The sequence below is a fragment of the Syzygium oleosum genome, unplaced genomic scaffold (genome assembly GCF_021117445.2).
Source record: "Syzygium oleosum isolate NSW1041296 unplaced genomic scaffold, Sole_v2.1 Sole_v2.05, whole genome shotgun sequence".
Classification (NCBI taxonomy): domain Eukaryota; kingdom Viridiplantae; phylum Streptophyta; class Magnoliopsida; order Myrtales; family Myrtaceae; genus Syzygium; species Syzygium oleosum.
Window position 1 is genome coordinate 11023825 of NW_026607489.1, and position 23318 is coordinate 11047142.

Genomic DNA, 23318 nt, shown 5'->3' on the forward strand with positions numbered 1-23318 from the left:
CCAAAGGTAATTTGAAAATTTCATAAAATTCCAAGGGCAAAATTGTCCAAAAATTGTCATTTCTAAAGTTAGGGCGAAATGACCAAAATGCCCTTCCCCAATAACACTTGCCCTTAACAAAGCTCCAGGGGTAAAACGGTCATTTTTCATCCTTCGCCGAAATTCAATTTTTCTGAAGGATTCGAACAATTCCAAGACTGAACATTCCAATAACAACGTCGTCCAAATGTCCTGTAGTGACTTCCTAAATTTTTGATGCCCAATTTGGTCTCTAATTAATAACTGAATTTTATATAACGTAACTTGAGCGTGTCTCAGACTAACGGGCCGCTTTTGGAGAAATTCGCATATTCGACCCGTGACTGATACTAAATCAAGTTACGTGCAAGTTCATTCGGATCGTGACGACCTCGGTTGTCAATGTAATCGCGAGGATCGATCGCTAGTTCTGACGGGCGCGATCATTCGGTATAGGTTCTGGATCGTTCGTCAACTCACCTCGTGGTCAAACGGAATCACCCGTGATCCACTCATATGACAATGACGAACCGGCCCATAACTATCCTAAGATCGGCCTACATTAGCTCAAAATGTCACCTCGACGATTCTATGGTCGAAAGTCAGTTCACGACCGAATTTCTTCAGTCGCACGAATTTAAATCCCTAATTAGCCCTTCCCTAACGGTTAGTATCCCAGGAATGATCAGTTTCGAGCGAGACCTAACTATAAGTACGTTCATAAAACCACTCAATTCATAAATCCCAAATCGGCAAATTTCAGGATGTCACGGGATACATAAAACTGCTTAAGATGAAAACAACCTAGCCATTCATTTCCTCGCTTGCTTTTTCAAACCCCACCAAACACAAGCCGAGCCTATTCTCAAAGTCTACTCCATAATTTTCTTCGTTAAACTTGGAAAATGAAGTATATGGAAGTTTTCACTTTAACCCCCTGAACTCTAATTGTCTTACTTCTTAAAATCTAAACTTAAAATTTTTTTCATTAGATCCCCTGAATTCTCACTCTTTCACACATAAGACCATATACTCTAAATCATTACAGTATACCCCCTAACTCTCACTCTCCTGTACATTAAACCCTGTGCTTTACATCCTCACATTTTACTCCGCCTAACTTATAGTCAAAGTGATCACTCTTTTCTCCTCATATACAACTTACAGATAATGGAAATTATCTCTTACATAAGGCCTTTTTTTTTTACAGTCCCAAGCTTTTCTCAGAAAAGATATTGTGTCAAATTTCATGAGCCCGTATCTTATGTTCACCAAAGCTTTGTCTAATTGAGCTATAATTTCCTTTACTAGGGAACAAGAAAAATAGTAGCACTCAAACTAGGGGGACAATCTCAAGTGTGCAATATCACACGCCAAGACATTTTAAGGCTGGTAAAGTCAAGGTTCCTTGAATTGGATGGAGGAAACTTTGTAGGGGACTTCCGAAATCTCCTTTTGAAGTTAAGATGGCTCCCTTGGCAAAATTGTCCATCAGAGTTTCAAGCTACTAACTTCTCCAAGCAATCTAGTTGTCCTCAAAATTTCAGAATCTGACATTACAAATGATTGGAGTGGATGGAGCCAAATCTTGGTACGATATTATGTAATAAAAGCAATTTACATTTACTCTTTTTCTTTGTGCATAGTAAATTTGACGATCCATGTAGTTTCTTGTATGAGTAATTTTACAGGGAGAAAGTAGTTTAAAAGTTTTGCATCTCGTGAGTTGTAGAAGGTTGACCAAGATGCCCAACTTCTCTACATGCTTGACTTTGGAGGGACGCGTTGTGAAGGATTGTGATAGGCTGGTTGAAATTGACCCATCCATTACCATGCTGCGGCATTTGAAGCACTTGGAAATTAAGGGCTGTATTGGTTTGAGGGTGCTTAAAGGAGCTCCCACAACGCTCAATCTAGGCATGGTACGTCAATCATGGCTAGATTCATTGGGTAATCTAAAGTGTCTATCAATGCTAAGGATGGAAAATCTGGAACTCCTTGAACTTCCGGATTCAATAGGGGAGATAGCCGGTCTTCAAGTATTGTCTTTGCATGATTCATTGGTAAATAAACTTCCAGAGTCAATTGAGAAATTGAAATCTCTAGTCAAGTTGAGCATATCTTCCACAAACATTATAGAACTGCCTGATTCGATTGGAGAGCTTAAGAGATTGGAGATTTTAGACATGGAAAGGTGTAAATTAAGAAAGCTTCCTAAGGCAACAGGGATGTTGGAGAAGCTTGAAGAATTATTCGCTATGCATTGCAAATTTTTGGAGGGAGAAATTCCGACGGAAATTGGGGCACTATCATCTCTGAAAATCTTAAACTTGATGGGAACCTATATTTCTGAAGTGCCACCAAGTATTAGTTGGCTTTCTCAACTTACGAGTTTGGATTTGCGTTATTGTGAGGAGCTTCGACAACTGCCAAAGCTTCCTACAAGGTTGGCATATTTGGTCATTTCGTCATCAACATTACAGAGGATACCGGATCTGTCAAACCTGACCAACTTAAGTTTTCTGCATTTATCCGATTATGGTCGTCGTAGATATGTTAATATGCCTCGTGCACCACTAACCGCATGCCAAGCTCAAGATTTGCAATGTATTGGGAGGTTAACTAGGTTGTCAGCGTTGACATTGGACCTTTAGACACGACCGCGTTGCCGGCTGACTTTGCAAATACCCTTACGGAACTCAGCCATCTCGACTTACCAGGCTCCACCTTTCAATCTCTCGAGTGGACTCCACCCAAACTTCAGGGGTTGGGTTTCTTTGATCTTGAGTCCACAGATGGATGGTCAAACCTTCACACCTTCAAATGTTTGTATAGACTAGAAATATGCAGGTCGTGCTTAACCGAAATTCCACTGGATGTGCTTGGACAGCTGGAGAACCTTCGCTTTTTGCATATATTGGAATGCCAATTCCTTGAGAGACTATCCCATTCACCAAGCTTAAGAAAGCCATGGGTTTGACTGTTTATGAGTGCCCACGGCTAATTGAGATTTAAGGTCTCGAACAATCAGAATCATTGGAAGAATTATTTATTAGTTACTGTCTGTCCTTAAAAGAGTTACCAGATCTTTCCAGCTTACAGAACTTGAGCAAGTTGTATTTATCAGATTGCGACTCATTGGAATGTTTGCCTATTGTGAATAAGGAAACATGTCATTTGAATGTTTTCAGATGCAAGATGCTGCCTAACGATTCAAGTCCAGAAATTTGAATGGTTTGTTGAGCAAGTCGCTTCCATTAGGTATGTTATAGGTGGGAACTTTGCTTTTTGATCAACTTTATTCGCGCATCATCTCCTCTATTTATAGGTTGTGTATACATAACGTTCTTGCCCTTGTGCCGAGATTGAAAAGTAGCTATACTTAGGCTATGTTTGATTTTTAGCAAGGATAGAACTGGTTATGATAATATAAAAAATCTTGGGATTTTGTTACATCTTATCCACTATTTGGTGAATTGAAGTATTAAGCCGGATACTTTCCATATCCTATCATATACATAATTTGGTATGAACGACATATTGATGTAAATGAATCTGAAAATGCACAAACATAAATGGTAAGAATCACTCATGATTCACTGCTAAAAAACCACAAATGCACAAACGAAGACAACCTCCATCAATCAATTCATAATTATTATACGTTCTACGTCTTAAATAGAAAAAGAGCTCATTGCAACAATCCACAGCCACAGATTCAACAATGACAAGAGATGTAAATGGGTTAGAGCAACATCGACAAGGTAGGTTAGCCATCGAACGCCAAATATAGTAAAAGAGAGAAAACATAATTAGTCACCTTCGCTTTTCCAAAAAGTATAGTGCTTGACTCTCTTGCCATTTTCGTGATACTTACAACATAAACTATAAAGTTACGAAAAAGATGACTTTAGACTCTTTTGTTGCTTTCGTGAACTTTTGATGTGAACCAAAGAGCTACAGAGGAGAAAAAACTTCGATTCTCTATTTTCGTGGAGCTTCGACATGAAACAAAACAATTACAGAGGAGTCGTGAAGCTTCAACGTGAACAAAAAATTACAGAGGAGTGGTGAAGCTTCAACATGAATCAGAGAAACGGAGAAGAAGGAGACAGAGTGAATTAGAAAGATCCATTTAAAGTTTCAATAAAAAAATATTAGAGCAATTTAGGCACAGACAGTGCCAGGTCAACGCCGGTCATGCCACGTAGGACGACCGGCGTCTAGATCAACGATTCTGGCCAAAATTGGTCGGATGGATTTAATTGGCAAAATTCGAAAAATTTTATGACTCAATTGGCACAATTAAAAGTTTTAGGACTGAATTGATAAAAGTGTAATAAATTTATGACTTTTCGGATAATTTTTCCTACAAAAGGTTATTAGAGCGTGGCTTTCTAAAGTATGGTTTGTGAACTAGGCCCAAACCCGATTCGACAAGCGACGGAAGCGATTCTGGGGCGACAGTGCTAAAATAAGGTGTAACCCCACTTAAAAAAATTAATGTCCTCTTGAGAATTGGCCCATATTGCTCAGCAATCGCTCCCTACCTCATAGGTTTGAGTATAGACTCTTCTATTTGTTTTTTTTGGTCAAGATAAACTCTTCTATTCACGAACCACACATTTACTCATGAACCACACATTAATTACTAGAGAAGATCCTATCTGGATAGCAATCCGGCCCACAAAACAACCTGCGAACAATTTCTTGACAGCACCAAAGAGAAAGCAAATGCCCTCTGCTCAAGTTAGTTTCCATCAAGATTTCAAACTGACATTTTTCTCTTCCTTTCCCTAAGAAATTCACGCACAGATTTTCATGAACGGGTTCAGGGAATTCCTTGAACACTGCGATCATTCAAGTTATTCCCCCAGTAAAACCGAACTCGTAATACGCCTTACATAAATCCAGGTCACTTTGCAACAAAAGCCAGATGAATTTGTCCGTGGTAGAAACTGGTTAGTATACTGCCAGTACACGACTCGCGTGATGTGATTTCAAGTGGAATGCACGTTAGAAGAAACGAAAAAAGACGCATAATTTGTTAAGAAGAGGGACATCACCTGAAAATTAACAAACTAATTAGTCGGTGAAATAAAGGTTAAACAAAGGACTAAGGACGCATGGGTTTTTAAAAGAAGATAGATGTTTGTCGTGTCTTCTAAGTTTCTAGGAACTGTTCAGGTTATTTCGCCTAAAAAGACGAATTATTTGTGAATGCCTAAAAAGACGAATTATTTGTGAATGAGAGGGACATCGACGTGGGTTTTAGGAGTTAAACATTGGGTGACCCATCTCAATCAAAACGAGATCAGTGGACATGTAGGATAGTGACAACCAAAATCAAGTGGAGCACACGGCATCACAACCCATATATAGACAGATAATTAAACAAGACGAACTATATTACAACGATGACGATGTAGTTTGGCCGGATTGGTTGAGTTAAAATCTTTTGTCAATGCTGAAATGCTTGGTAGTTGTTCTTTCTTTGTTCTTCTTTTGTGAGCCTTCTTTTCTTTATGAGGTACAAGTAAAACTCGCTGAACGCCCCAGAGGGTTGACCCGATGACCCGGCAAAGTTTTTGGATAAGGTGTTTTTGATTTCTGCCTAGAATTTGTCTCTTTATCATACAATAAAGCAATTCCACAGATAAGGGAAATTGTAATAACCAAAACCACAAAATTTACATTAATAATTTTATTTTACTAAAATAGCTTCAAATTACGCCCTTTATTATTTTTTAATTGCTCGACTTCCTAGATGTGAAGCGAAATTTCAAAAAGTCTTGAGATGCAAAGAAAAAAGAGGGAAAATAAAAGTTAGAGAGTGCTTAAGGTAAGATGAGAGAAAATTGGGGATGGAATATGTTATTTTTGTTTCAATTATATGATGTCTCTTTATTTTAGTTGGATGGAAATAAAAATAATAAAAGAAAAGGAAAAAGAAGAAGAGATTATCTTAATTATGGACATGAACAGCTGGATGTAGATAACAAAAATTGAAGAATGCATCATAACACAACTAATATTTTATGTCTTTTCATTTTAGCTGGACATGATTAGGTTATTAACCACAATTTTTTTTACCTTTAGGTTGAATTGATTTATAATAGCCAAATTCCTTCTGATCAACTTTTTTTTTAATCATTCTTTAAACAAATTAAAATATGCAAAGCCCGATTATATTTGGATACAATGACCAAAATAAATCAATTATCAGTAATGCGCAGAATTCACATTTGCATAGATAATTATAAAAATATGGAGTTTTTACCTACAAATATTATCCTTTTTTGTTTTAGATTCTCCGTATCCACCTTTTACATATGTCACATTCGAATAGTGGAAGAAAGTACATAATAAGTCTCTTCTTATCAATTCTAGGATTACATAACTAATTATTATTGTGTTTCTCAAGCATCAGGCATCACCTCATTTGTTGTACAAAATAAGATATTGTCCAAAACTTTCTCAAATTCCATGTTTGGGTTAGACTATAATTTTCCCTTAAAGCTCATTCACAAACTCCATGAATATTCTTAAATATTACAAGGACAATAATACCCTCTACCCAATTGAGGAAGTTATGGAAAGAGTTTAAACTTACCGTTTTTTTTTAATTTCTTTCACGACCAAAAGACCTAGCTCAACTTTCCTTTTTGTTCTAAATGTCTTACTTGTTGACACAATTTTATCTTTTTGTTTTATTTTTGTGTTTTTTCGGTTCTCCATCACGTGATAGTGTGAGCCAAAGTACGTAGACAGAGATTCAGTATTACAACAAGGATGATACCAGTATAGGTTATTCTGAAACTAACAATATTATGATGATAAACTCATAGAAATCTTTATAATTTATAACTACAATAATTGGTAAGAAATTAAAATAACAACAAAGATAATCACGAGTAGATTACACATGTATATATTTTGAAATATACCTTACTTAATTACATTGGTAAATTCAAAAGACCATGTTACAAGACACGCAGACACACACGTAGAATAAGCTTAGACCCCTCTGCATGAGAGAGTTTCTCGGTTACACGCTCGAAAGAGAACGTTGTGAACGTGTGATGGCGTTTACGGAGCACGGTCAATCTTTACTGAGCCATTCACGTTACATTTTCTTTTTTTGGCTATCAAGAAGTTCCCTCTGGCTGATAGTGTACCCGAGAAATTACCTTTAAAGTGTGAAAAACGTTGCCCGTAAAATCCGGGTCCGTGTTGGTATATCTCCTGGAAAAGTTGGGATGCTTGTCCCACCACGACTCAAAGTCTTTCTCTGTACTGTTTGCGCGCGTGATTGCCGTTATTTTCTTTGGGATATGTAAAAGGTGCCAAGGCGATACCACGAAAAGAAAAGTCCAAAGTGGTTTACTACAGTACAAACGACATCCTCTCCTGGAATCGCTGATCAAACTAAGGAAGAATCACACACACCAGAAGTAGTTCAACTCAGCAAATGGCGATGGTGACGATGAAGAGAAAAAGGGACTCGAACACAGCATCAGCGTCGTCAACGGGTGGAGGTAGTGAGTCACTGGGAGCTGAATTTGAAGATGAACTATATTACAATGATGATGATGTGGCTTGGCCGGATTGATTGAGCTTTAAATTGTTGTCAATACTGAAATGCTTGGTGGCTGTTCTTTCTTCGTCCTTCTTTTGTGAGCCTTCTTTTGTTTATGAGGTGAAAGAAAAGCTGGCAGAACTTCCAAGAGGGTTGACCCGATGACCCGGCGAAAGGACGAGCGAGTTCTGAAAGTATTTCTCAAATTGACGACATTCCGAAAGCATCTCACCGGATAAAATGTTGTGAAACGGACTGCAAAAAGAGTCTCGGGATTTACAAAGACAAAATCAAATTGCAAATACACGCGGCGCCAATAAGGGCGATGCTGTCCAGGAAATCCAACTACAAAACTTGAAAGTCATGGCCCAATACAAAAGGTTTTGCTTTTTCAAGTATAGATAATGACACAAATAATTTTTAAATTTTAATATAATATGTAATATATTTTTAAAATTTTTAATTTATTCACTGTAATTTATAAATTTTAATTTAATATATAATATAATTTTTAAATTTTTAATTTGTTTAATATTATTTTTCTGTCGATAATCTTGATAAATTGCCCTCAAAGTGGGAAAATCGTTCCACACACAAAATCCGGGTCCGTGTTGGTGGGCGATATATTTTATCCCTTCTTTGAAATTTTTCCTTGAAAAGTTGGGATGCTTGTCCCCTCCTAGACTCAAAAGTCTTTCTCTGACGTACTGTTTGTTGGCACGCGTGATTGCTATCATTTTCTTCGGGATAGTAAAAAGTGCCAAGACGATGATGCCACGAAAAAGAAAAGCAGAAGTGATTTACTTCACTGCAAACGACGTCCTCTCCAGGAATCGCTGATCGAACTAAGAAGAATAGCACACGCCAGCCTATTCTTTTAGACAGCACCGAAGAGAAAGCAAATGGCCTCTGCCTTGAGTTAGTTTCGGTCGACATTTCAAACTGACACTTTTCTTTTCCTTTCCCTAATAAATTCACACGCAAATTTTCATGAACCGGCTCAGGGTATCCCTTGAACGCTGTGCTCATTCGAGTCATTTCCTCAGTAGAACCGAACCTGGAATTTGCCTATGTAATACTAATACCACATCACTTTGCAACGAAAGCTGGATGAATTCGTCCGTAGTAGAAACTGATTAGTTTATTACCAGTATGAGACACGCTTGATGCGATTTCAAGCGGATTGCACATGAGAAGGAACGAAAAAAGATGATTACCGGGTTTTAAGCACAACCGTTGATACGGTAAAAACAAACGAGGCTTGATAGCACTACCAAGAAACTCTATTGGAAGACGCTCCTAGTGTTCGGATGCTAGCGACAGAAAAGATAAGACCAGAATGTGTTCTGACTCACGTATCATTTTATGTATTCTTCTATGAGTTGTTTTATCATTATATCATTTTGAAATAAACAATCAAACTCATTCTTTGGCGGGAAATCACCAGCAGCATTCCATGAGATTAGTGTCATTGATGTTGCTTTTTTTTTTTATCGTATAGTCATGATCTATTTGGCAATCATAACGAGAAAATTAACAAACTAATTAGTCGGTGAAAAAAAGGTTAAACAAAGGACTAAGGACGCATAGGTTTTTAAAACAAGACAAATGTTTGCCGTGTCTTCTAAGTTTCTAGGAAATGTCCAGGTCATTTCTCCAGAAAAGCAACATTAATTGAAAATAAGAAGGATATCAATGTGGGGCTTAGGAGTTAAACGTTGGATTACCCACCTTAATTACAGTGAGACCAGCGGACAGATGGGATAGCGACAACCAAAATCAAATGGAGCACATGAAATCACGACCCATGTATGGACAAATAAACAGAGCCGAACTCTAGGGCAATGATGACGGAGTAGCTTGGCTGGATCGGTCGAACTAAATTATATCGTCAATATTTAATTACTCGGTGGTTGTTCTTTGTCTGTTCTTCTTTGGACCCGATGACCCGGTGAAAGTTTTTTCGATGAGGTCTTCTTGAGTTTTGCCTCGAAATTGTTATTCTAAATTATGAAGCAATTCCACGATCGAAACCACAAATTTTACATTAAGAAATTTTTTCAAAAGCAAAACTTCAAGTTACGCCCTCCATCTTCTATAATTGCTCGACTCCCAAGGTACGAAGTGAAGGTAGAGAATGCTAATGTGAGATGACAGAAAGTTTGGGGATGTTATATATTAATTTTTTTTTGGTTGTTTAAAATATAAGATGTCTTAATTTTACCCAGATGGGAATATAAAAAGTAAAAGAAGAGAGGGTTAATTCCAAAAATAAGCATCAATTTTACCTTGAGCGATAATTTTGACACGAACTCTTTTTTGTCTAATAAAAAATCAATAACTTTTATTTAAATCTCAAATATGGCCAGAACAATTTGAAAATTTCACATCACGGGAGCCAGATTTGGGATTCGAGTAAAAGTTAGTGCTTTTTATCGAGACAAAAAAAATTTCGTGTCAGAATTATCACTCAAGATAAAATTAGTGCTTCTTTTGGAAATTAGTCCAAAGAAAAGAAAAGGAAGATATTATCTTAATTACAGGCATGAATAAATGGCTGGGGATAAAAAAAATCGGAGAATGCGTTATGAGACAAATATCGGTTTGTGTCTCTTTACTGTAGGTGGACATGATTAGGTTATTGACCCCAAGTTTTTCACTTTACGTCCGATTGACGTTATAACCGATCAACTTTACAAACAATATCAAGAATCCATAGCTCAAACATAATCAACTATTAGTAATATGGACTTTTTACCTACAAATATTCTTCTTTTTTTGTTGGAGTTTCTCCTTATCCTCCTTTTACATTTACCAGATTCCCATAGTGGAAGATGGTACATTTCAATTGTCATTAATATACCCAAAAGACTTTCCTTATTCGCCTTTTATTGCCTTTTTCTAACATTCAGACGCGGCTTCGACAAAAAAAAAAACATTCAGATGGGGCAAAATAAAAATCATCTTCAATGTCGCAAACTCACTTTAATATACATAATGAATTTGCATGCCCGGGCTTTTTGCAGATTCATGGAACAATATTCACTTAAAAAATTATCGAAAAAAATACCAGTAAAAAAATCGCAAATAGTTAAAAACAATAATGTTGTCTTTTTCCGTCTCCAAATATCTAAAAAAAGAAGTGGCATGTTTATAAAGAATCTCGACCAAATAATTGTCAAATCTGATTTAAGTCTTTTCTTATTAATTCTAGGATTACATAATTGATTGCTGTTAATTATGTCTCTCAAACATCCTATGTGGGCATTACCTCAACTTTCCTTTTCGTTCTGATTGTCTTCTTATGTTAACAGAACTTTATCTTCTTTTGTCAGCACGTGATTTGCTATTATTTTCTTTAGGAATCTAGTCCCACTTAGATTCAAATTTTTTCTCTGACGTACTATTACCACGCATGATTTATAGCTCTATAACAAACGACATCCTCTCCAGGAATCGCTCTGATCAGACTACGACGGATTGTAAACACGAGAAATTGTTCGACTCAGCAAATGGCGTTGGTGACGATGAAGAGAAAAAGGGACTCGGACACAGCACCGTCCTCGTCGACGAGTGGAGGTAACGAGTCACTGGGAGCTGAATTTGACGTGTTCTTGAATTTCAGAGGACCAGACACTCGCCTTAATTTTACCGATCACCTCTATCACTCCCTGGATGGAGCTGGAATTCGCGTCTTCATAGACAACGAAGAGATCCAAAAAGGTGAAAAGATTGGAGGTGAGCTTCAACATGCTATCAATGTCTCCAGAATTTACGTGCCCATCTTCTCCAGAGACTATGCATCTAGTGCATGGTGTCTTCGCGAGCTCACTCACATGGTGGAATGCTGGAGAAGATCAATGGACAAAGTGATTCTTCCCATTTTCTTTGATGTCGATCCTTCCGATGTTAAGCTCAGAACTGGATTATACGTTGATGCCTTGAAAGGGCATGAGGACAGGTTTGGCTTCGATAAAGTTCAACCATGGAAGGAGGCTCTAATAGAGGTCGCTTCGATCGATGGATGGGACTGCAAAGATAGACGGTAAGAGAGTTTCGAGAGCTTTTCACTAAGGCTATATAATTCACTCCTCTTGCATATCTTCCCAAAGAAACGAGAATTTTTTTTTTCTGATTTCCTGGAGTTGATATTTATGTAAAACTATTAGCTACAAAGTGATCAACGACTGTGATAGGGACTATGATTAGTACAATTTTTGAAATATCTAGGAAATACTCGTATGTTTATTTTGATTTAGAAAATATTTTCTTAGAAATATTGTTACGATGGCTAATGGACATGAGTCAATAGAAAATAATTTTATCATCAATGAAAAAAATTTCAGACATGGATAACCATTGATAATGAATATATTGTCCGCCAACTAATCTTTCTAAGTGATATGTACTAACAAATATTTTTAGAAAATAAGATTTTTCTAATCGATTATTTTTTGCAAAACAAACACATCCATAAAAGACAAAGTTGTATCCTACTCCGAGTACGCAATGAAAAGGTGTTATGACTAATTCAATATTTACTTTTAGGTGGTTTAAATTTCCATGAATTCGTTTTATTCACAGCATAAACGCGATGCTTGCATTAGTCAAGGATGACAGTGTATTTCAGTGTGGTTATTTTGTCGTGATTGTGTTGTCATTTTTCGGGTTCAAGATTCCATGCCGTGGGCGTTAACTTCTTGGTTGTGTTTTTAACTTGGTAGCTTTGCTAGCAATCTTGTTCTCTCTTTCTGTGTGCGTAATTATGTTCCTTTTTCATTGTAAAAGGATACAATGCATGTGTGTGTTTAAAATAGATATCTTGGCCTTAATTTGCTTCGGCCGCTTACTAAAATTTTCCATTTCTGCCACTGTTGTGAACTCCGATTTCACATTCAGATTATCGTGGAACTTGATGTCCCTTATGTTGTTACTCAATCTCAATTTCTTGTATGGCAGGCAAGGGGAACTTATAAAACTTATTACCGAGGAGGTTTGGATGAGATTGGCTAGAGGAGTTCGAGTAGTGCCTCATCATTTGGTTGGAATCGATCATCATGTGCGAAAAGTGATGTATATGTTAGGCAAAGACTCTCTCAATGTACGGTTTGTCGCAATACATGGAATGGGGGGAATTGGTAAGACAACTCTTGCCAACGTTATTTTCAACCAAATCGCTTCTCAATTTGATGGTTGCAGCTTCCTGTCAGACATTCGAGAACTATCACAACAGGGTAAAATTCTGAAATTGCAAAACAGATTATTATCTGACATCCTGAAGTCTAAATCCATAAAGGCTCCTAATACCGACTTTGGAATCAACATGATTAGAGAAAGATGTCGCCACAAGAAAGTGCTTATTGTTCTTGATAATTTGGATAGAAGGGACCAGCTTGTGAAGCTAGCAAAGTGCGGATGGTTCGGTCCAGGAAGTAGAATTATTGTGACGACTAGGGACATCAGTATTTTCGAAATTAACAAGAATAATGCCTCATTGCATCCTAAAGTGTATCACTTCTACGAAATGAAGGAGATGCGTGAGTATCATGCTATTCAACTCTTCAGTCGACATGCTTTTGAGAGCGAGGCTCCTCCTTATGAATATGGTAGAATAATGAGAGAAATTGTGAATAACACTGGCAGACTTCCGCTGGCACTTGTCGTCATCGGATCCTCACTTTACGGCAAGAGTGAAGCAGTATGGGATGATGTATTAACGAAGCTGAAGGAAAGGCCTCACAAAGAAGTTCAGGAGGTATTGAAGGCAAGTTATGACATGTTGGAATATGAGCAGAAAGAAATTTTCCTTGACATTGCATGTCACATGGCTGGTGAAGGAATAAGGGATGCAATTTATATGTGGAGTGCTTGTAAATTTTATCCCAATGAAGCCATCCCAGTTCTTATTAATAAGTCTCTGATAAAAATAAAGAATGACCGCATTTGGATGCATGACCAACTCAGAGACTTAGGGAGAGAACTTGTTCGTCGTGAGAGCATCAAACATCCTGGAGAGCATAGTAGAATATGGTGTACCACCGTAGCCATGAATGTTATACGAAAGAAAGAGGTACGTATTGATTAAAGTTCTACTTTTCCCTTTGTGTAGAAATAGAGTAGGTCAGTATTGTGTTAAATTACTGCAGAGTATGGTAGCTCAATAGTAAAGTGGTCACATTATCTTTCATAAGGGCACAAGTTCGAATCATATCGTAAGCAAACCCTTGCTGGCTTGTGCATTGGGCATTTGCTATCATGATGTGCTCGTACACCTGCGGGTGTACTCTATAACTATGACTCAAACCAGATATTACATAGAGGGCGTGAGATCCTTATGCCAATGTCCAGAGAGGTAGCTACATTATTTCGCCTCCCTGCCTTTTATCAAAGGAAAAGAAATATTTTTTGTTGAATTCATGGGCCTTTTTCTTATGTTCACCAAAGCTCAGGCTAATTGAGAAATAATTTCCTTTACTAGGGAACCAAAAACATAGTAGCCCTCAAACTAGGGGGACAATCTCAAGTGTGCAATATCACAAGCGAAGACATTTCAAGGCTGGTAGAGTTAAGGTTCCTTGAATTGGATGGGGGAAACTTTGTAGGGGACTTCCAAAATCTCCTCTCAGAGCTAAGATGGTTTTCTTGGCAAAATTGTCTTTCAGAGTTTCAAGCTACTAACTTCTCTCCAAGCAATCTAGTTGTCCTCAAAATTTCAGAATCTGACATTACAGATGATTGGGGTGGATGGAGCCAAATCATGGTACGATATCATATAATACAAGCAATTTACATCTACTCTTTTCCTATGTGCATATTAAATTTGACCATCTTTATAACTATTCTTGTATGAGTAATTTTACAGGGAGAAAGTAGATTAAAAGTTCTGCATCTCATGCGTTGTAGAAGGTTGACCAAGACGCCTAACTTCTCTACATGCTTGACTTTGGAGAGACTCGTCATGAAGGATTGTGATAGGCGGGTTGAAATTGACCCATCCATTATTATGCTGCAGTATTTGAAGCACTTGAAAATTAAGGGGGGCAGTGATTTGAGGGTGCTTGAAGGAGCTCCAACAACGCTCAATCTAGGCATGGCAAGTCAATTATTGCCAAACTCATTGGGTAATCTAAAGCATCTATCGACGCTATGGTTGGAAAATCTAGAACTCCTTGAACTTCCGGATTCAATAGGAGAGTTAGCTGGTCTTCAAGTGTTATCTTTAAGTGAATCACTGGTAAATAAACTTCCAGAGTCGATTGGGAAACTAAAATCTCTATTCATGTTGGATATATCTTATACGGACATTATAGAGCTGCCTAATTCGATCGGAGAGCTTAAGAGATTAGAGATTCTAAACATGGAAAGTTGTAAATTAAGAAAGCTACCTAAGGCAATAGGGATGTTGGAGAAGCTTGAATATTTAGGAGCTAGCGATTGCGTGTTTTTGGAGGGAGAAATTCCGATTGAAATTTGGGCATTATCATCTTTGAAAGACCTAATTTTAGGTGGAGGCCAAATTTCTGAAGTGCCACCAAGTATTAGTCAGCTTTCTCAACTTATGAGTTTGTGGTTGCATAGTTGTGAGGAGCTTCAACAACTGCCAGAGCTTCCTACAAGTTTGGAATCTTTGAGCATTATGTCTTCAGCAATACCAGGGATTTCGAATCTGTCAAACCTGACCAACTTAGAATATCTGTATTTATCTGATTATGGTCGTCCTAGATATGCCAATATGCCTCATGCACCACCAAACGCTTGCCAAGCTCAAGATTTGCAGTGTATTGGTAGGTTAACTAAGTTGCGGTCGCTGAAATTGGACCTTGCTGACATGACCACGTTGCCTGCTGACTTTACAAATACCCTTACCGAGCTCAAATATCTCCACTTGCCAGTCTCCACCTTTCAATCTCTCAAGTGGATCCCACCCGAAATTGATTTGTTGAGGTTATATGATCTTCAGTCCACAGATGGATTGTCATGCCTTCACACCTTCAAATATTTGTCCAATTTGGGAATATACAGGTCTTGCTTAACCGAAATTCCATTGGATGTGCTTGGACAGCTAGAGAACCTTTGCCATTTGGATGTATCGGAGTGTCAATTCCTTGAGAGGCTATCCCATTTACCGAGCATAAGAAAGCCATGGGGTTTGAGTGTTAATCAGTGCCCACGGCTAGTTGAGATTCAAGGGCTCGAACAATCAAAATCACTGGAAAAATTATCTATTTTTCGTTGCCTGTCTTTAAAAGAGCTACCGGATCTTTCGAGCTTGCAGAACTTGACAAATTTGGGTTTATATTCTTGCGACTCATTGGAAATTTTGCCTGTTGTTAATAAGGAGACATGTAGTTTGTATATTATCAAATGAAAGATTCTGCCTCATGAATCAAGTCCATAATTGGGTTTATATCCTCTCTTGTACGTTAAACCCTATACTTTAAACCCTTGCACTTTACTACGCGGAACTTATAGTAAAAGTGATCACTTTTTTCTTCTCATACACAAATTCCAAATAATGTATATTATGTTCTATATAAGGCCCGGTTTACGGTCCCAAGCTTTTCTATAGGAAGAATTTGCGGTGTGCCTTGTCAATCGTCTAATGTGGGGAAACTATCCAATCAGTCTTAAACCTATTGAATGGATGCTAATTCAGTTTTAAACTTTTCAATTTTGCCAATTTAGCTCTAAGTCTTTGCGCAAAATTTTAATATAGTCCTTCCGGTCAATTTTTGCAAGAAATCACTAACTCGATAGTGCACCACGTAGGACGGCCGGTGATGACTGGACCGTCATTCTAAGCTCCTTGATGACTTTCTAATTTAACTCTCATGGCTTTGTGGGGGTTAGTAATATGACATTTTCGTATCAATTAATCTACTATAGAGCTTCTGGTGATGGAATCAATGTCAAAATCCGCGGTCTTAAAATAATCCCAGGAACGCGTTTTTCTAGTCATATTGTTGTCTCAAGCACAATCCTTTCGTAGGGGAAATAAACAATGGCGTCATCCGCACCGCCTGCAAAAAAGAAGTCAACTTGGCTTGGAAAAAATATTTAGGTGTCAATTTCAGACTTTGCCACCCATCCTCGGAAACAACCTGCGAACAATTTCTTCGACAATACCAAAGAGAAAGCAAATGCCCTCTGCCTTAAGTTAGTGTCAATCGAGATTTCAAACTGACATTTTTCTCGTCCTTTCACTAGGAAATTGACACTCAAAATTTCATGAACCGGTTCAGGGAACTCCTTCAACACAGTGATCATTCAAGTTATTCCTACAGTAAAACCGAACCCGAAATACGCCTTTAAATCCACATCACTTTGCAACAAAAATTGGATGAATTCGTCCATAGCAGAAACTGGGAAGAAGGTAGAAACAGAAAAAAGATGATTACTGTGTTTTAAGGGGAACTGTCAATATGATGATAGAAACAAATTAAGAGATGAAATAATTAAATATTGAACCGCGTTGTCATTAAGCTTGAAAACACTACCAAGAAACTCTATTAGAAGACACTCCTAGTGCTAGGATGCTAGCGAGAGAAAAGACGAGGAGAATGCGCTATGACTTACATATCGATTTATGTGTTCTACTATGAATTTTTATATTATATAGAAATACACAATTGAACTCATACTTTGGCGGGACATCATTGGAAAATTAGCAAACCATTAGTTGGTGAAAAAAAGGTTAAACAAAGGACTAAAGTCACATAGGATTTTATTAGAAGATAGATGTTCGAAGTGTCTTCTAAGTTTCTAGGAAATGTCTAGGTTACTTCGCATGAAAGGACGCGTTATTTGTGAATAAGAGGGACATTAATGTGGTGTTAGGAGTTAAACATTGGTGACCCATCTCAATCACAGCGAAATCAGTGGACAGGTGGGGTAGTGACAACCAAAATCAAGTGGAGCACACAGCATCACGACGCATGTATAGACAAATAAACAAAACCATATTACAATGATGACGATGTAGCTTGGCCGGATTGGTTGAGCTAAAATCTATTGTCAATACTGAAATGCTTGGTGGTTGTTCTTTCTTTGTTCTTCTTTTGTGAGCCTTCTTTTGTTTATGAGGTGAAAGAAAAACTCGCAGCACGCCCAAGAGGGTTGACCCGATGACTCGGTGAAATTTTTTGGATAAGGTGTTCTTGAGTTTTGCCAGGAGAGAGTGATGGCATCACAGCCACTGTCATTACTAGGAACGACGGTGGCGTCTGAATCACAATAATCTTACACCAAGAGAAGGCAACTGATTTAGTAAGTTAAGGCCATCACTAACTAAGAAAGGAAAAGAAAAGTTAAATGGAGAAACAAATGATCTGTCCAATTCTAAACAAGAAAAGGGGGAAAAATTCAATGGCGTCACATTTAATCCGCCCCTTTTTGGATAATAAAAAAGTAAATCATGAAAAGTACATACCAGTCCAGACAAACGACATCGGATAGGCTACGAGATTTTAGGTGGATTCAGGGATGTGTATGGATATATATGTCCCCCCAAGATTCAAAGTCTTTCTCTGACGTACTGCTAGCTCGCGTAATTTACTACTCTTTAGCTCTTTCACAAACGACAATCCTCTCCAGGAATTGCTGATCAGACTAGGAAGAATCGTAAACACCAGAAGTAGTTCAACTCAGCAAATGGCGTTGGTGACGATGAAGAGAAAAAGGGACTTGGACACAGCAACGTCCTCGACGAGTGGAAGTGATGAGTCACTGAGATCTGAATTTGAGGTGTTCTTGAATTTCAGAGGGTCAGACACTCACCTTTATTTCACCGATCACCTCTATTACTCCCCAACATTGCAGAGGGCCAGATCTCTTCATTTTCCTTGACATTGCATGTCACATGGCCGGTGAACGAAGAGGGGATGCAATTTTTATGTGGAGTGCTTGTGAATTTTATCCCAATGAAGCCATCCCAGTTGTTATTAATATGTCTCTGATAAAATAAGTAATGACCGCATTTGGATGCATGACCAACTCAGAGACTTAGGCAAGGAACTTGTTCGTAGTGAGAGCTTCAAACATCTCGGAGAGCGTAGTAGGGTATGGTGTACCACCGTAGCTATGGATGTTATACGAAAGAAAGAGGTACGTATTGATTAAAGTTCTACTTTCCTTTTGTGAAGAAAATAGAGTAGGTCGTTATTGTGTTTAATTACCACAGAGTATGGTAACTCAATGGTAAAGTGGTCATACTATCTTCCATAAGGTCACAAGTTCGAGTCATATAGCGAGCAAACCTCTGCCAGTTTGTGCATTAGGCATTTGCTATCATGATGAGCTGGTACACCTACGGGTGGACTGAATAACTATGACTCAAATCAGACATTACATAGAGAGCGTGAGACCCTTATGCTAACACCCGGAAAGGTAGCTACACTATTGCGCCTCCCTACCTTTTACCAAAGAAAAAGAAATATTTTTGGTTGAATTCATGGACCTTTTTCTTATGTTCACCAAAGCTCAGGCTAATTGAGCTATAATTTCCTTTACTAGGGAACCAAAAACATAGTAGCCCTCAAACTAGGGGGACAATCTCAAGTGTGCAATCTCACAAGCGAAGACATTTCAAGGCTGGTAGAGTTAAGGTTCCTTGAATTGGATGGAGGAAACTTTGTAGGGGACTTCCAAAATCTCCTCTTGGAGCTAAGGTGGCTCTATTGGAAAAATTGTCCTTCGGAGTTTCAAGCTACTAACTTCTCTCCAAACAATCTAGTTGTCCTCAAAATTTCAGAATCTGACATTACAGATGATTGGGGTGCATGGAGCCAAATCATTGTACGATATCATGTAATAAAAGCAATTTACATCTACTATTTTCCTGTGTGCATAAATTTGACCATCTTTATAACTATTCTTGTATGAGTAATTTTAGAGGGAGAAAGTACATTAAAAGTTCTGCATCTCGTGCGTTGTAGAAGGTTGACCAAGACGCCTAACTTCCCTACATGCTTAACTTTGGAGAGACTCGTCATGAAGGATTGTGATAGGCGGGTTAAAATTGACCCATCCATTACTATGCTGCAACATTTGAAGCACTTGAAAACTAGGGGGTATTGATTTGAGGGTGCTTGAAGGAGCTCCAACAATGCCCAATCTAGGCATGGCACGTCAGTCATTGCCAAACTCATTGGGTAACTAAAGCATCTATCCACGCTGAGGTTAGAAAATCTGGAACTCCTTGAACTTCCGGATTCAATAGGAGAGATAGCTGGTCGTCAAGTGTTGTCTTTAAGGAAGTCTTTGGTAAATAAACTTCCAGAGTCAATTGCGAAACTAAAATCTCTAGTCAAGTTGAATATATCTTATACGAACGTTATAGAGTTGCCTAATTTGATCGTAGAGCTTAAGAGATGGGAGATTCTATTCATGCATGGTAGTTAATTAAGAAAGCTACCTAAGGCAATAGGGATGTTGGAGAAGCTTGAATATTTGATAGCTAGCAGTTGCATATTTTTGGAGGAAATTCCGATGGAAATTGGGGCATTATCATCTTTGAAAGATCTAACTTTAGGTGGAGGTTGTATTTCTGAAATGCCACCAAGTATTAGTCAGCTTGCTTGACTTATGAGTTTGGGTTTGCATCGTTGTGAGGAGCTTTGACAACTGTCAAGGCTTCCTACAAGTTAGGAAATTTTGAATATTTCGCCTTCAGCATCACTGGGGATTCCGAATCTGTCAAACCTGACCAACATAGAATATTTGTCTTTATCTGATTATGATCATCCTAGATATCATAATATGCCTCATGCATCACCAAACGCATGCCAAGCTCTAGATTTGCAGTGGATTGGGAGGTTAACTAAATTGTGGTCGTTGCAATTGGACCTTTCAGGCTTGACCACGTTGCCTGCTCACTTGTCTAATACCCTTACCGAGCTCAAATATCTCCAGTTGCCAGTCTCCACCTTTCAGTCTCTCGAGTGGACCCCACCTGAAATTCATGGGTCGACGTTCTTTGATCTTGAGTCCACAGATGGATTGTCATGCCTTCACACCTTCAAATATTTGTCCAGTTTTGGAATATACAGGTCTTGATTAACCGAAATTCCACTTGATGCGCTTGGACAACTAGAGAACCTTTGCCATTTAAATGTAGTGGAGTGTCAATTCCTGGAGAGGCTATCCCGTTTACCGAGCTTAAGAAAGCCATGGGATTTGAGTGTTAATCGGTGCCCACGGCTAGTTGAGATTCAAGGTCTCAAACAATCAGAATCACTGGAAAAATTATCTATTTTTCGCTGCCCGTCCTTAAAAGAGCTACCAGATCTTTCGAGCTTGCAGAACCTGATAGATTTGAGTTTATACTCTTGCGACTCGTTGGAAAGTTTGCCTATTGTTAATAAGGAAACATGTAGTTTGCATATTATCAGATGAAAGATTCTGCCTCACGTATCGAGTCCATGATTTGAATGGGTTGCTGAGGTACTCGCTTTTAGTAGGTATATTGTCGGTGGGAACTTTACTTTTTGATCAACTTCGTTCACGCATCATCTCTTCTATTTATAGGTTGTGTATACATAACGTTCTTGCCCTTTTGTACCGAGATTGAAAAGTATCTACACTTTAGCTCTTTTTTAATTCTTGTACGTAAGATGTGATGAGACTCATCTTTCGCGGCTAGTTATTGTTTTACACCCAATTTTTTGTCGATAGGAGAACTAGGAATCTTTTTCCGCAAAAATAAAAACAATAAATAAAAGAAAAGGGAACAGAAATAAGCAAATAAATATATGAAAGAGAAGAAAGAAAAAGAATCCGGCCCAGCTCGTGTCGCCCAAAATCAGCGATTCAGATCTAGTAAAGCAGGGACCCATTTTGCTTCATATTTTCGAAGTTGGATTCGATCCATTAACCCAAGCTCAGAGCCCACCCACAAGAGCTCATTAAGCCCACCCATTTCTTTAGGAAGCCCATCAAATGAGGTTCAATAAGAGAAAGAAAGAAAGGCCCACTGAGTACAAAAAACAAAGGGGAGCCCATCAAGAAAGACTCAGCCCATTCTCCATTTCTCTCTCTCCCTTCTCTCTCTCGACGTCTTCTGGAATCTGCGCGAACATCACGAGCGCGCGAGATACTAAGCGAAGCAACTCAGCGCCATGGAGCTTCTGGAGGATTCCAGAATGCTGAGCTTGGAGACGCTTGTAACAAAATCATTTTTTGCATCAATATATGCGCATTGGACACGATACACAATAATATACATATCTTGATTGACTGGCAACTTGACTAAAAAGTAGAACCAATTTAAATAATTAGTAAGACTCTTATTGAATGATGAATACAAACATCATGTTTCAATTTATACATGAACAATAAATGCAAAAGCAAATGAATATCCAATCATGAATTTAATATGATATATCGTCTATACTGATATTAGAGTAGGCGGGATAATAAAGATAGTTTCTCTTTTTTCATTCTGATTAAGGTAGGGAATATTGTCGTTCTAATCATGTGCCTAGCCCAATTCGACAGACACAAACTTAAGTCCAACATGTCTTAAGTCTTGGGAGGATTTTCCAAGTCACACAATTGCGCCCTCATCGACATGTCATATACAAGGATCGAGGACCAGGAGAGATTATGGATGCACAACCAACTTAGAGACCTTGGAAGATGAATCATTTGTTGAAATACTATCTGCCATCTGGTTTCCTGGCAAGTGTAGCAAGCAGTGGTGTGCAAAGTTGGCGACGAACGGACGTGGTACATGAAAAGGAGGGTGAGGACGAAATTTGGACTCCTACTTTTATGCAGAACTAAAACACGGAATGCATATATCATGTGTTAAAGAGTTCATTTTGCACTATCTTTTGCTCGTCAAAGCTCGTGCTTGTTTACCATGAATTCTCGAAGCTAGAAAACCTAAGGTTCCTTGAGTTAAGATGGAAGAAACTTTCGTTGGAGACTTCGAGCTAAGATGGCTTTCTTTTCGTCATTGTTCGACAGAATTCCCAAGCTACTAACTTCTCTCCAAGCAATCTAGTTAAAATTGCAGGAAATGACATTATAAATAAGTGGGGTGGATGGAGTCAAATCATGGTATGATATGATACATTACATGCAATTTTCTTTGCCCTATTTTTCCTAGAGATGCAATTGCATTCTTATATTGAGTAATTTCACAGGGAAAAGGTAAGTTGAAAATTCTGCAACTCACAAGTTGTACAAGCTTGATCAAGACACCCGACTTTTCTGCATGTCTGACTATGGAGAGACTTGTTTTAAAGGATGGTTTGAGCTTGGTTGAAATTTACCTATCCATTGGTGATGCTACAACAATTGAAGCATTTGGAATTTAACAAGTGGTAATGGTCTGAGGATGCTTAAAGGAGCTTCAACCCAACTCAATCTCTGCGTAGAACCTCAACTATTGCCAGATTCTATCGGAGAGCTGGCGACTCTTCAATGCTTGCGTTCACATGATTGTTTAGTAAGTTACGATTTGAAATGCACCGGGGACTTAAAAATCACCAAGTTGAGTTGTCACTACATCACATGAAAATTATAGACTCACCTAGTGTAACAGGGGAGCTTAGAAGTTACATGAGGCGATAGGGACATTGGAGAAGTTTGAAGAGTTAACTGCTTTTGGAGGGAGAAAATCCAACTTGCGGCACTCTAATCTTGAGAATCCTGTAATTAGTCAGGACAAACATCTGTACGGTGCCAAAATCAATCAATCGGCTTTCCAAACTCAAAA

At 38.3% G+C, this 23318-nt stretch overlaps 2 protein-coding genes and 2 pseudogenes across 2 annotated transcripts; all 4 read left to right on the plus strand.

The window, feature by feature from the left end:
- The first annotated feature begins 1763 nt into the window (after positions 1-1763).
- On the plus strand, positions 1764-3107 carry LOC115678513 (disease resistance protein RPV1-like). The gene has a single exon (XM_030601908.2). The coding sequence runs from the start codon at positions 1764-1766 to the stop codon at positions 2670-2672; it is 909 nt and encodes a 302-aa protein (XP_030457768.2). The 3' UTR covers positions 2673-3107.
- Positions 3108-11124: 8017 nt separating this feature from the next.
- Positions 11125-13591, plus strand: LOC115678512 (disease resistance protein L6-like). Its single transcript, XM_030601907.2, has 3 exons — positions 11125-11642; positions 12557-13361; positions 13562-13591. Exons 1-3 carry the CDS (start codon positions 11125-11127, stop codon positions 13589-13591), a joined length of 1353 nt encoding a protein of 450 aa, XP_030457767.2.
- A 991-nt stretch (positions 13592-14582) lies between these two features.
- LOC115678434 (plant intracellular Ras-group-related LRR protein 4-like) lies at positions 14583-15995 on the plus strand (annotated as a pseudogene).
- Positions 15996-19715: 3720 nt separating this feature from the next.
- LOC115678511 (uncharacterized) lies at positions 19716-21085 on the plus strand (annotated as a pseudogene).
- The last annotated feature ends 2233 nt before the right edge of the window (positions 21086-23318 follow it).

Excerpts from the sequence above, each read along its gene's own strand:
- LOC115678513 (XM_030601908.2), top strand. The coding sequence starts at position 1,764 with ATGCCCAACTTCTCTACATGCTTGACTTTGGAGGGACGCGTTGTGAAG.
- LOC115678512 (XM_030601907.2), top strand. The coding sequence starts at position 11,125 with ATGAAGAGAAAAAGGGACTCGGACACAGCACCGTCCTCGTCGACGAGT. Across the intron at positions 11,643-12,556 it reads TGGGACTGCAAAGATAGACG|GCAAGGGGAACTTATAAAAC; the intron begins GTAAGAGAGTTT and ends CTTGTATGGCAG. Across the intron at positions 13,362-13,561 it reads AAGTTCAGGAGGTATTGAAG|AGACTTAGGGAGAGAACTTG; the intron begins GCAAGTTATGAC and ends TGACCAACTCAG.